We start from the raw sequence: 13,725 nt of genomic DNA on the forward strand, positions 1-13,725 counted from the left end.
CTTCGCAGCAACTTTTGTTCGAGCAATCCGGTCCGACACCGCAGTGGACCTCCTCCACCCATCCATCCAATTCGATGCATGCGTCTGCTTCATCGGAGGATACCTGCTCACCACCACCACAATGCACGTCGCCGAGTGGCTGCCGTTGGGCTAACGTTACCGTCTCTTAGCTGGAGATCCAGCAGCTGCATGAAGGCGGAGAACCCTGCTCCTCCGTCCTGCCATCCTGGCTCCAACTGCCCTCAATTCATAACTTGCCTCTCCCACCGGCTATTCTGAGCTTGAGTCGGGGACAACCCTTGTCTGTCAAGAAGCGTCAGGGTCCCATCAGCGTTTGAGAGCCAGTTCATACGGGCCGTACCTATCTATTCCCGCTACCTCTTGAAGCTCACCGGCGCATTTAAAACACAAGGCGTGGCCTGATCTTCGTAGACAGTCTGGGCTGCCCGATGCCAAAACGTCGTAGGAGCCCGCGGACTTCTTCCACCGACTTGTGCTTTGGTTTCCTTCAACCTAGCCGGGTATATCTTCTTCTTCCTGGTCTACCTTCACTCTCGTCCCCCACTTTGACGTACTGGCGGCTTGCGGTGGGCACACTAACAAGCAAAACGACATCATTTCCTCCTGCAATACGACAACGTTCTCTTATTAGTCTTCATATACAACGTTTCCTCCCCCGCATCTTGGTCACTTCCCCCGCTCATCATCCAAGGTCACGCGAACTGTAGTTCATCCTGGGATCAGAGGAACATGAGGTCCTGGACAGGCACTTGACCAACCCCTCCTCGGCTCTTTTATAATGATGCCCTGTCCGCCGAGGGCCACGCATCGCGACGTCCTGCGGTCGTGACCGCAATCTCGTTGGAAATATCTTCCAGAGTCATCATCATGGCCCTCTTGTACAGCCTCGCCTTCGCCGGTGTAGCGGCAGCTAATCTTAGACCCAACTGTCCTCACTTCACCGACTACGCGGCAACGTCTCACGAACCCTTCTCAGAAGGCGTCCATAAGCTCGCCTACCAACGTCCCCCGCCAGAATGCCGCACGGCCAGTTATCCCGAGATCGAGAAGACCATCACCGAGATGAAGACTCTCGTCAAAGACCCGGACCTCTATCGTCTCTTCGAGAACACCTTCCCCAATACCCTCGATACCACCGTCGCTTGGACCGGTGTCGCCGAAGACAACGCAGACGAGGAGCTCAGCTTCATCATCACCGGTGACATCAACGCGGAATGGCTCCGGGACAGCAGTAACCAGCTGCAGAGCTACCGCTCTCTGCTTACACGCAACTCCTCGGCAGGTTCCCTCGCGGCCCTCTACCGCGGCGCAATCAACCTCCAAGCTCGCTACGTTCGCTTCGCGCCTCACTGCAATGCCTTCCAACCGCCAGAGGAATCCGAGATAGCACCCGCGGACAACGAAGCCGGCGGCGCTTCAGACCACATCTACCCACAGTACCCAACCTACTCCTTCTTCGAGTGCAAGTACGTAAACTCCCCCCTTCTGTCCCATCCCTCAGACCCTCATAAGCCCGCCCAACTAACACGCCCCATCAGATACGAGCTAGACTCCCTCGCCGCCTTCCTCCAGCTCTCCCACGACTACCACGCCGCCACAGCAGACAGAGACTTCTTCGCCCGCTTCAACTGGTCCAAAGCCGTCGCCATCCTCCTCAACACCACAGACGCCCTCCGCACCGGAACCTACGCCGCAGACGGCACCCTGAACCCTTCCCCGGCCCTCTTTGAGCGCCGCGCCGTCTCGGCCTCCGAGACCCTCTCCAACGGAGGCAACGGCGCCCCGACACAGGCCGGCACGGGTATGGTCCGCAGCTTCTTCCGCCCCAGCGACGACAGCTGCATCTACCAGCTCTTCGTACCGGCCAACATGATGTTCGCGCGGTACCTCAACTCCTGCGCCGAGATCATGGACGGTATCGACGCCAACCTCGCCGAGCGCATGAGGGAGTCGGCCAAGGTCGTTCGCGAGGGCATCGAGGCGCATGGGAAGACGACGCACCCGAAGTTTGGCGAGATTTACTCGTACGAAGTAGACGGCTTCGGCAGCCACAACATCATGGTTCGTTCCCCTCCCCCCACCGTCTCCTTCTTCCCAACCTCACTTACACTCCAAAAAAATCCAACCCGCCTCCCCTTTCTTCGCAGTTCATCTAACAACCTCCCCTAGGACGACGCCAACATCCCCTCCCTCCTCTCCGCCCCGCACTACGGCTACCTCTCCGCCTCGGACCCAATCTACCAAAACACCCGCCGCTTCGTCCTCTCCACCTCGAACCCCTACCAGATGCGCGGGCCCGTCCTTAACGCCACCGGCGGGCCCCACATCGGCCCGGGAAACGCCTGGCCCATGGCCCTCATCGCGCAGCTCATGACCTCGGACGACGACGACGAGATCGCCTCGGGCCTGCGCCAGCTCGTCGGCTCCACGGATCGGTTGGGTCTCATTCACGAGTCTGTGAATAGTCACGATGCGTCCAAGTGGACTCGATCTTGGTATGTATTTTCTAAGAAATTCGTGGCATACTTCTCTTGCTGACAACTGTTTTGCAGGTTCGCATGGGCCAATGGTCTCTTTGGACAGATGATGTTGGATCTGAGAGAGAGGAAGCCGCATCTGCTTGAGAGAAGTTACCAGTAAAGCGGTTGAGTGCAGTTTATGTCATATATTAGCCATGATGTTCTATATATACCCCGTTCGGGGAGATGACCGCTGGCAATGTCGCCCCTACATAGCAAGGCCATTAGATATACATATTCTAGCTAGTGTAGTAGATACCAAGTTCTACATACTGCGAAGGAATTACCATTGAAGGTTGACAATGTATCCATTGCCACCCACATACCAAGACTGCGCTATGTAATAGCATCTTCGCATCAGTCTCAAGCCTGCACATCTTTGAGCAGAACAGTAGAATAATACATTTGCATTTGAATACTGAATGATCTGCTCTATCTTACGTCATAACGTCATGAATGCCCGCTCGCTCAGCTGAGATCGAACCCGGCTCCAGAAGAGACCGCATAGAGCAGCTTCTTTCTGAGAGTCTCCTGGTCCTTGTAGCGCGGCAACTTTAACAAGTTGACACACGTACTGGTACTTGGCAGTCTCTCCTGATCCTCTCCTCCATCCCTGATACTGAACCGTGGGCTCAGCTGTGAGAAGCCCAGCAGAGGTGCTCGCGGCGTACTCGTCACGTACTTGAGCACATCTCGCCGCTCCCGGTCAGAGAAGTTAGCCATGACTTTCCAGAACAGCTGCACGGTGGGGTGCTCCAGTCCGTCGTCTCCGACCTCGTATAAGCCTGAGTAGACCGTGTTCTGGCGCAGATCTTCAATGTCGATTTCGGAGCTGTCACCGCCCACGAGGCGTTGCAACTCGTTTTGGTTGAACATCGAAAGCCACGCAGGCGCGATGATCGAGCGAAGACCTCGCAGGAACGCGGCTGTCTGCTGTGCGGGTTGGGCGACGAGGCGGTGACGGGCAACGTAGGAAATGTAGAGGAGGCGGTTATCGTTGGTAACGGTAACATTCTCACCATTTGGGATCAGATTCCGCGTGACTGTGCGAACTGGTTCCCCGGGCAAAGACACCTGATCATTAAGCGTGAAATCCAATGCCCAATCCGCAACATCTCCGTTGTGGTTCTTGAGGCGCAACATGCCCTGGTACAGCTCCTCATCGAGGTCCCGCAGGTCGTTCACATTGCCTCTGTAGCTGTTCTCCCCAGTCTGGCCTGATATCCATTTCAAGAGGAAGAAGCCAGCGAATGCAATGTCGACCAGGATTCCTTCGTACATGCATTTGCCTACGATCCGGCCGAGGAACTCGAACTGGCGAAGTAGACCTTGAACTTGTTCTTGCCATTCGGCTGTGCGTTCTGGAACCTCAGCTCGTTTCAATACCTGCCTGAGCTCGTCCATCGCAGTCGGATTGGGGTATAAAAGCCCCTTGCTGTTGGCCGTGAAAAGCGAAATGCCATCCCTTGGCCCGAACGCTTCCGTCGTGACGCTCGTAAGGAACTCTTTCGTAACTCCACCACCGTCGATGCCAGCTTCGACAGTATCGAATTGGTCGACAAATTGGATTTGTATGGGTTCTTTGAGGCCTTCGCCAAGCTCATAGAATTGTTCAAAGGCATCCTTAAAGACCTGACCTCTTCTGATCTTGCCATGATGTCGCCCAGCCGGACTACGGCCGGGGGAGCGTAGGGGATTGTGCAACATCGTCATTCTCCACTGATCAGCATCCATGCCCTCCCTCCGCTTGTGTTTGTCAAGATAGACAAATTGGCGGAAAATCTGGACACGGGTATCGAATGGAATGACGAATGGCATGTGCCTCAGAATCTCCAGCTTTGGCCCGATCACAGCGAGCAGACGATCCCTCTGTGCTTTACGTTGCTGAGCCCGGAGCTTCTCAATCTGTGCATGACGTGATACTCGCTGTCCGGCCACGGTGTGAATAATGCCGCTGTGCAGCCCACCCATATTCGCATCTTCGTCAACCTCGCCGTCTTCGTCTTCACTAGAGTCGGAGACTTCGTTCTGTCGTTCTTGTTCGGCGACAACAGCACTAACAAACCCTTCCATGTCGAATTTCGATGTCATGAGCCAGTGGTCTCGGGGTAAGAACGGCCGTCGAGAATCTCGTTCGTACAAGAGTCGTAATGCCGTAGTCACGATACTACGCAGGCTACCGAGATCAAGCCGTGTATCAGCCGCATTGGCTCTTGAGTCTTGGCTACGGGCCTCCTTCGAACTTTTAGTGGTGCTACTGCCGCTTCCAAAATACGACTCAAGTTGCGTCATCGAGATTGGCTCGGAGTGCTGGATGCCTTGTAGAATGTCCGCGGCATTGTAATGTAGCGTGAAAGCTAGGTGCTTGAGCACAATGGTCAAGTTCTTCACCTCGTTGAGAGAAAGTCCACATGCTCGCAGACGAGACGTCGGCCCCTCGCTTTTGATTATGTCAGGGAAGATACCACTGAAGAAGTCTTCGTCGTCGCTTAAACGTAGAATGAAGATGTAAAGCTCGAGGAAAAGAAGGACTAGTCTCCATTCTTGCTCATGAGAATCATTGGACTTTGACGACTTTGACAAGTAGTCTCGCAGCAGGGCTTGTACCGATGCTGAGTTTTGTAAAACCTGCTTGTAAATGGTGGTCTGGCTCATAGCCTGCCAAAGGAACTGGATCGTCGGCAAGCTTCCCAGGCCCGAGCTGACATCTCCTAGGAAGAGGCGCATGCGGATTTCATCGCCCTGACTTGGGAAACAGCGGAGCAGAGTCAGGATGTACCCGGACAGCAAGCTTGCGCTTTGGAACTCGTGACTTGAGGACTGAGAGCCAAAGTTACTAGGCAATGTGAGCGACTTTCTGAAGGTAGGAAAGGGGTTCACTTACGTAGTGAGCTCGGCCAAAAGTGCTGAAATTCCATCTCTGTTGACCAGGGATGTGAGCTGATTGGTGATGTATGCAGGCAGAGGGCGAATCAACGACTCGTCCGGGTTGCTAGAGTCCACATTCATCGAGGCCGGGTCAGCTGGTCGGACTGATAGCCTCAAGCTGATTTCTGTGGACAAGCTCGAAAGTTGTATATGTAATGCGTCTAGATGCTTAAGCCCCTGGCTCTTCGGTCCGGCCTTTTGGTATAAACCAACGAAATGTGCAAGAAGCCACAGTTGAGCTTCCCGTTCAACACCACGTATCCGTCCGTCATTGTAGATTTTGTTGATGGCTGAGGCGAGTCGATCGGATTCGAGGTTTTCAGAAATGACTTTCGAGTGCTCCTCGACGAGGTACAGATCATGACGAGTCAAGAAGGACAGCGCAAATGCCTCGTAAGCGGCCACCAAATACTCGTCAGCGCATGCAGCCTGGACCGGCACGAGGAGAGCTTTCGAAGTCGACTCCAAAGCCGCCGCATCGGTCTCTGGTACTCCACATATCTCTGCTAAGGCTGTGTAGTACTGTCGGAACGATTTTGAGAGCGCATCGGGAGCAACACTTATGATGTGCGTGAGGAGGCTAAGGAAGAGTCGGTTCTCGTTGCTTTGGCTGCTAGAGGCACCGCTAGTTGACATCGAGCGTTGTTCGAAGAGAGACACGAACGATTTCTTTGTTTGTTCGCCTAGAGCCTCCACAAGTATCCGAACAAGACGTGCCAGCCGAGGTGCAGGAAGTTGGCCAGGCGCAAGGCACTCGAGGTTGGTCGTATTCAGTTCTCTCGCAAAGAGCACCAAGCGTTTAACGTCGTCGGGTCGGGTCTGAAAGATTGTCAACAGCAGCGGCAAGGCCGTCGCTAGTCTCTGCTGTGTACCAAGGTCTGAGGTACTCGAGTATAGAGCATCAAAGGCGTCCCGGCGAGAGTCTCGAAGCCGCCTCCTGACCCTGTGGCCCCTCCATGTTTTCTGTATCTTTTCGGAGGCTTTCAGCCTGTCTCGGTCTTGCTGTCTCTGTGCACGTTCGGCTTGGGCGTTGGAAACAGTCTTAGAGGCTCCCGAGCCTGCGGCAGGCGTCCATGATGTTGCAGCAAAGGGATTGAGGCTCTGGCCGCTGAGGTTCACATTCCGGGGGCGTCGGGAGTTGCCCGTGAAGGTGGGAAACATGTTTCCTCGGAGAAACGATGCCTAGTGAAAGAAGTGAAGATGGTATGGTTGAACCATGTCAAGCAGAGATTCGCAGACCCAACGAGGTACAATTAGCTGCCGGGATGGAGGGTGAGGATGTCGCGAACGCGGTTGACTTCCAGAAGCTTCAGCACGTTCGGACGGGGTGTATGTAATCGAATTGTCACTGGAGGGGGATTCACAGGCTTGGGCACCGGCTATGGTGGGGTCTGCGTGTCTAGAGGTGCCTGGCCTGGCGAGGTGGTGAGGTAAGCTGGAGCTGGTCCCGGCGTCAAGTTGTGGAAGGTTCCGATGTGACGCGAGCAGGCACGCCGCACGCCGCACGCCGCACGAGCTTTCTGGCCCAGTGGGTCCTGGGACCCGGGGCAGCAAGGTAAGGTAGGTAATAGGTACCTTAGGACACTACGGAGCACGGGGTACGTACCTTGGATAAGAGAATGGGGGCGGTTGCGTCCAAGCGCCACCCCCTGGCACCCTGGCATCCGGGGAGGAGCACACACAAACCGACGTTGACCTAATTGCTGCTAGTTGGCCATAATCATGATGTAGATTTGTGATGACATGTGTAAAGACGGATAGACCCGACGATGTATGGTCACAACAAAAGGCAAGGCAGGTGTTATACTCGGTAGCCTCAACATACGGCCGTCGCAGGAGCTAAAAGTCAATCTTGATTGTGTTATTCTTTCAAGACACGGGCTGACTCGGATTGCCGTTTCTTTACTCGCGCAAATGTCGGTGAGGATGCCAGGTGCTGGTGAACCCGTATGAGGAAGGTACCCTGATGTAGAAAGGCTGAAGAGTCGTGCGAGAAACAACCAAGGTGTTCGTTCCTTTCTCAGGGAAAACTGCGCGATGTGGTTGCAGGCATTTATGAATCACGATGATTCCAATTGTCTTTGCGCGCATGATTGTCTATGTACAAAGCTACACACTCGCGGCACGAGCATTCGTCTGGGCTCTACCTTATTAACCGTCTGTTCTCTTGATAGGACACCAAGCACTGGCCGGAAGGGGATGGACCGCGGTTAACAGAGGCTGGGGCTATACAAATACGGATATGCAGAAGAAACCTGGCGCGCGCATGTTTGTCGAGAGGGCGAGAGGCTGAGTGCCTCCAAATCGGTTTCCCGTGTCTTGAGCTTTTACGTTCTTCAGTTTCGGGCCCTCAGATTCATGTCTAAGGCGGCAGCTAACGATTTGATGGAAGTGCCGGCTTGCTTCGTGGGCATTTGTGGCACAGACAAGCGCATTTAGGTACCGGCTTTCCAGCCACGGCTCTTGGTGTGAAATCGCCCTTGCTTTTTGGAAATGAGCATTGTCCCTGACGTTGTATTCCAGGTTGTCGCACACCGCAGAAAGAGATAGAGCCAGCCAGGTATGACTATCTCATCGTTCTTGTGTGCCGTGACTGGCTGTAAGTCAAGGTAGTATGTCGCATTACTCCGTATGCCTGAACCTGTTTGTTTCTGCCAATATGGTGCTCCAGACACCTCCAGATCGGCAATCTTCTTTTTTTGTTTGTATTTTCGTCACAGGGTTCGCCGTTGAATCGGAGATGGTCGCATAAATTTCTGACGTTTCTCCACTAAACCAGCTACTTCAACGCTTGTACTCGTGGCGGCGCTGGCCTGATGTTCCTATCACTTGTCAGTGAATTAATACAGCCATTTCCGATAGTGATCACCAAGCCGGGACATTGATGGCTTGTACCCCACTTTGCTGGCACATGCCCTGCTCCTGGCGCGGGCTGCCCCTCCCCTCGACAAAATCTGGAAGGCGAAGAGGGACACAGCATGAGCAGCAGGAGCGCCAAAATCAAGTGGTGGGAAGGCAGCACCCTCCACTGCAGGTAGGCAATCTCCAGTAAAAAAAAAATCATCCCGCGAAAGCCACACTCATTGAAAAATCTCTCCTCTCTTCTTCTTTTCTCCGTTACCAACCACACCAAACCCTATCAACAACCCCCTTCACATCTAAAGAGGGTCTGGCAAGGAGTACGTCTTCGTACTTGTTCTCTGTCTCGCTCACTTTTTCCATCAGAAAAAACTTCAAAAAAAACTTGAAAATCCCCCATCAAAAACTCCCAACTTCCATAACGGAATCCCCCTCCTCAATCGCAAGAAAATACTAGAGGAATCGTTCACCGAGCCTCTATTTCTTGCTTTTACCTCCGCACCTGCCTGTCAATCTTGCAACAAGTGCCCCTCGTGTGTGTCGGTCAAACGTCACACATCGCCATAACCTCGTTCGACCATACAAGGCTTGCCTTCTCCTCGACTACTCTTATCCCCTCCGACCACATCGTCTCGGTCTCGTCCAACGACCGATCGTCAGATTTCTTGACTTGGTATGTGCTCTCTCTCTCTCCCCCTCACATCCCCTCTCCACCCTCAATCTGGCCTTCGACCGACTTTTGCGGCTCGCAAATGCCTACCCCGCCTTCCAAGTCGCGGCTTATTCCCCCGTCATCTCAATCTGCGTCTAACGTCCACTTGGTGTTGCAGTATCTTTTCCCCTAGTCAATTCTACTACCGATACAATGGCCACCGCTACCAACAACGGCGCTGTCGACCAGCTCGCCAACGACCTGGGCAACGCTTCCCTCAACGGCTCTGACTCCAAGGCTGCCCCCGCCATCAACACCAACGTTGAGTCTGGCGCTCAGGGCGACAATGCCGACACCGCGGGCCCTACCCCCAGCTCCGCTGCGCCTCACCCCCAGGCCTCCGCCTCCCTCTACGTCGGCGAGCTCGACCCCTCTGTCACCGAGGCCATGCTTTTCGAGCTGTTCTCTCAGATTGGTTCTGTCGCTTCCATTCGTGTCTGCCGTGATGCGGTTACCCGCCGCTCTCTCGGCTACGCCTACGTGAACTACAACACTACCTCCGATGGCGAGAAGGCTCTCGAGGAGCTCAACTACACCCTTATTAAGGGCCGCCCCTGCCGCATCATGTGGTCGCAGCGTGACCCTGCCCTTCGCAAGACTGGCCAGGGCAACGTCTTCATCAAGAACCTGGATGTCGCCATTGACAACAAGGCTCTCCACGACACCTTTGCTGCTTTTGGTAACATCTTGAGCTGCAAGGTTGCTCAGGATGAGAACGGCAACTCCAAGGGCTACGGCTTCGTTCACTACGAGACCGACGAGGCTGCTTCTCAGGCTATCAAGCACGTTAACGGCATGCTTTTGAACGAGAAGAAGGTTTACGTTGGCCACCACATCCCCAAGAAGGACCGCCAGAGCAAGTTCGAGGAGATGAAGGCCAACTTCACCAACATCTACGTCAAGAACATCGCCACCGAGGTCACCGACGATGAGTTCCGCGACCTCTTTGCCGCCTTTGGCGACGTCACCTCTTCCTCGCTTGCCCGCGACCAGGAGGGCAAGAGCCGCGGCTTTGGCTTTGTCAACTTCACTACTCATGAGGCTGCTTCCAAGGCTGTCGACGACCTTAACGGCAAGGACTTTAAGGGACAGGACCTGTACGTTGGCAGAGCGCAGAAGAAGCACGAGCGCGAGGAGGAGCTCCGCAAGTCCTACGAGGCTGCTCGCATGGAGAAGGCCAACAAGTATCAGGGTGTCAACCTGTACATCAAGAACCTCGACGACGAGGTTGACGACGAGAGACTTCGCCAGCTGTTCGCCGACTTTGGCCCCATCACTTCCGCTAAGGTGATGCGCGACAACGCCACCGACTCCGGTAACGAGGAGGAGGGCTCTTCCGATGAAACCGACAAGGAGAACAAGGAGGAGGTCAAGGCCGAGGAGAAGGAAGAGGCCGAGAAGACCGAGGAGAAGGAGGACGGCGAGAAGAAGACCGAGAAGAAGTCGGACAAGAAGCCCCATGGTAAGAGCAAGGGCTTCGGCTTCGTCTGCTTCAGCAACCCCGACGACGCCACCAAGGCCGTTGCCGAGATGAACCAGCGCATGGTCAACAACAAGCCTCTGTACGTTGCTCTTGCTCAGCGCAAGGATGTTCGCAAGAGCCAGCTTGAGGCTAGTATCCAGGCTCGCAACCAACTCCGCATGCAGCAAGCTGCCGCCGCTGCCGGTATGCCCCAGCAGTACATGCAGCCCCCGGTCTTCTACGCCGCGGGTCAGCAGCCCGTCTTCCCCCAGGGTGGTCGCGGCATGCCCTTCCCCCAGGGCGGCATGGCCATGCCTCCCGTTCAGGGCGGCCGTCCGGGCCAGTTCCCCGGAGGATACCCCCAGCAGGGCGGACGCGGTGTTCCCCAGCAGATGCCCCCTGTCTACGGCATGCCTGGCTCCTTCCCTCCCGGAGGTGCCTACCCCCAGCCTGGTAACCCGCAGTTCATGGCGGCCATCCAGCAGGTGCAGCAAGCCACCATGGGCGGCGGCCGTGGCGGTCCCCAGGGCGGCCGTGGTCCCGTTCCCCAGGGAATGCCCATCCCCGGCGGCCCCGGCATGCCCGGCTTCCCTCCCAACGCTCGCCAGGGTGGTAACCAGCCCGGCGCCGGCCGCGGTGGTGCCAACCCCAACGCTCCCCGTAACGCTCCCTTCCCCCAGGGTGGCCGTGGAGCCCCTGCCCAGGAGCTCAACAGCGGCAGCCTCATCCAGCAGCAGCTCGCTGCCGCCGGTGGCAACCCCGGTCAGCAGAAGCAGATCCTCGGTGAGGTCATCTTCCCCAAGATACAGGCTATCCAGCCTGAGCTTGCCGGAAAGATCACCGGTATGCTTCTCGAGATGGACAACGCTGAGCTTGTTAACCTGTAAGTTTATATAACCCTCATGTCCACTGATCTCTCACTAACATTCCGCAGCATCGAGGAGGAGTCCGCTCTCAAGGCCAAGGTCGACGAGGCCCTCGGCGTCTACGAGGAGTACATCAAGGCTCAGGGTGGCGAGGAGGGCGAGAAGAAGGCCGAGGAGACCAAGGCTTAAGCCATCTCCTCCGCATTCACGCAACGTTATGAGCATGATTTCCTTATGTCATCATACCCCTTGTTATCGGGCATCCTTTCTACGACCAGTGAGCATTCAACGACAACGCTCATGAGGTCATTGCTCAACACGGATTGGGAAAAGTTATTTGGAATGAGGCGGCATAATCGACTGCATTTTTTAACGCCAGAGGAATCTCCACGACATGCTTTGCTATGATGACAGCTCTTTGAGACCTGTCGTCAAATCCTCTCGAGGCCTGCATGTATGGATAGATTTCTTTACTGCCTTCGTGGGCAGAGAGATTGGCGGTTCATCCCTACTTTGGGTGGCTCCTGTTTCTCTTGATCTGCCAGGAAGGCTCGGTGGGATGCGTCATTTGCTACCCCGTATGGTTCTCCAGGAAGGCGTTTTACGGTTGTATGTTTGAGTCGCACGAGCTGCCTGGCTTCGCTCGCTTGCGACGGCACCAATACCCCACACAGAACGGTACTCGTTTCTTCAGGCAAACAGGCAGATGGTGGTTTTGAGGAGGTAGGAAGTATCTCCTAATAGAAAGTTCACAAATACCTGGGGTTCCTTGACTGTGAACACGTGATGATGTGCATGAAATACCATTGTCTTGACAAACTCTGTTTCCATGTCTGGGCGTGGTTACTGTTGGCCACAATGCCACATTTTGATTCGGTCAAATGAGGAGGTCTGGTCCAGCTGGGTTGGCAAATCTGGTATGTAAACCTCACTTCGCGCTGTTTCAATACGATCAACCAGGCCTTAGCCTTTCCTTGGTCAGGAGGACAGCTACAACTGGAACTACACAGGTCTTACCTTGGTTGACGAGAAGGGCATCAATTGTTCAATGACCCTCTTCACCCCGAAGGATTCACCATTAGTTCCGAACATGAGGTTACTTACTTCGTTACACCACGCCTCATCAGCTAAACCATCGCCGACATCTGCAGAGCCTCTATTGCCCCTAACTTCTCACAAGGCCAAGCGTTATAAGTGTGTTGTCCACGAAGGGGGCCCCCGGTAGATTTAATATTACACCTTTACATAGCAGGACATGAGGAAACGTAGAGCACGACGAAACACTTTAATGTTTATTTCAACCAAGGGCAGTTGGCGTGGCCTTTTTGTGAAATGCGGCGCGCCGATGTAATATAATAGCTCAGAGGATATGCTGTCAGAATTGATTACTGAAATTGATTTGCCTGGACACCGAAAGCTAGTTACTAGCGAAGAGCACTTTGTGCGTGACTTTCAGTCCCATGCATACGCGGAATATGATCAGCAAGCATAGAAGCTGATTCCTGCTATGTAACTTTCTATATCATGTTCCAGCGTCCTCTTGCTAGACTGGCATACACATGGTGACGTAGTTCAGCTGTAGATGGCGAACGTTTCCCAAACAATCTGCCTTAAACTCCGCCTCACAATCAACTCAGCCTGGAATTTATTTCGCTCTTTTGGATGCTCCCACCGCTATAATATACTGGGCAGATAAAGTGCAAGGCGCCCCCTCAAGTCCACACTGAGGGTACAGCTAGACTTGTTCCCGTCATCCTTCAGTAGACAACCCTTTGACTTGGGCATTTAAGCAGACAAAATGTAAATCCGGTCGATTTGGACAAAGCTGTGATAACCTCGGAGAGGCCGTTGTACCTTGACGAAGCCGTAGTATTAGTATCTTGCGGTATGAATATGGACGCAGAAGTCTCGGCAGGGCATCAACGTCGCCTAAAGCTGAGTTGTCTCAAAGAATCAAGAGCGAGGGTCATGAGCATGATCTGGTATGAGACCTCCTGATGCTGATGAAGAAAAAGAGCGGCGTACATAATCGAACTCGTCAAAAGCCTGTGTGTGCCCTATCTATTCCAAAAAGGCGTTGGTAGGGTTGATGAAGTTGCAGCAAAGCTTTCTTCTGCCAAACAAGTACGATATGACTCCCCCGTGGGAAAATTTTCCAGCATTGAGCGGTATATAACCTCGGGACTCGGTCGTCGGCTTGGTCAGTCTTACCCAGACAAGACAGTCTGGACACCCTCGGTTTGTCTAGACAGCTCTCAACTGTCGGCCTGGCGCCTGCAGATACCCTGCCTCCTTTGCCTCAAGGTTTCCTGACTTCACCTGTCATGCTGGCTTTTTATTAACTAAAATAACCCTCTA

At 54.3% G+C, this 13,725-nt stretch overlaps 3 protein-coding genes across 3 annotated transcripts; 2 read left to right on the forward strand and 1 right to left on the reverse strand.

The window, feature by feature from the left end:
* Window positions 1–888: 888 nt before the first annotated feature.
* Window positions 889–2,661, forward strand: BDP81DRAFT_318294 (uncharacterized protein; the record flags this gene model as incomplete). Its single annotated transcript, XM_060584346.1, has 4 exons — window positions 889–1,487; window positions 1,560–2,082; window positions 2,191–2,516; window positions 2,574–2,661. 4 exons carry the CDS (start codon window positions 889–891, stop codon window positions 2,659–2,661), a joined length of 1,536 nt encoding a protein of 511 aa, XP_060445607.1.
* A 347-nt stretch (window positions 2,662–3,008) lies between these two features.
* On the reverse strand, window positions 3,009–6,776 carry BDP81DRAFT_405980 (HECT-domain-containing protein; the record flags this gene model as incomplete). Its single annotated transcript, XM_060588960.1, has 2 exons — window positions 5,425–6,776; window positions 3,009–5,376 (listed from the first exon to the last, which is right to left on the reverse strand). Exons 1-2 carry the CDS (start codon window positions 6,627–6,629, stop codon window positions 3,009–3,011), a joined length of 3,573 nt encoding a protein of 1,190 aa, XP_060445608.1. The 5' UTR covers window positions 6,630–6,776.
* A 2,416-nt stretch (window positions 6,777–9,192) lies between these two features.
* On the forward strand, window positions 9,193–11,556 carry BDP81DRAFT_318390 (uncharacterized protein; the record flags this gene model as incomplete). Its single annotated transcript, XM_060584354.1, has 2 exons — window positions 9,193–11,384; window positions 11,436–11,556. 2 exons carry the CDS (start codon window positions 9,193–9,195, stop codon window positions 11,554–11,556), a joined length of 2,313 nt encoding a protein of 770 aa, XP_060445609.1.
* Window positions 11,557–13,725: the final 2,169 nt, after the last annotated feature.

This window comes from Colletotrichum phormii, assembly GCF_030913505.1.
Source record: "Colletotrichum phormii strain CBS 102054 chromosome Unknown BDP81scaffold_9, whole genome shotgun sequence".
Taxonomy (NCBI): Eukaryota; Fungi; Ascomycota; class Sordariomycetes; order Glomerellales; family Glomerellaceae; genus Colletotrichum; species Colletotrichum phormii.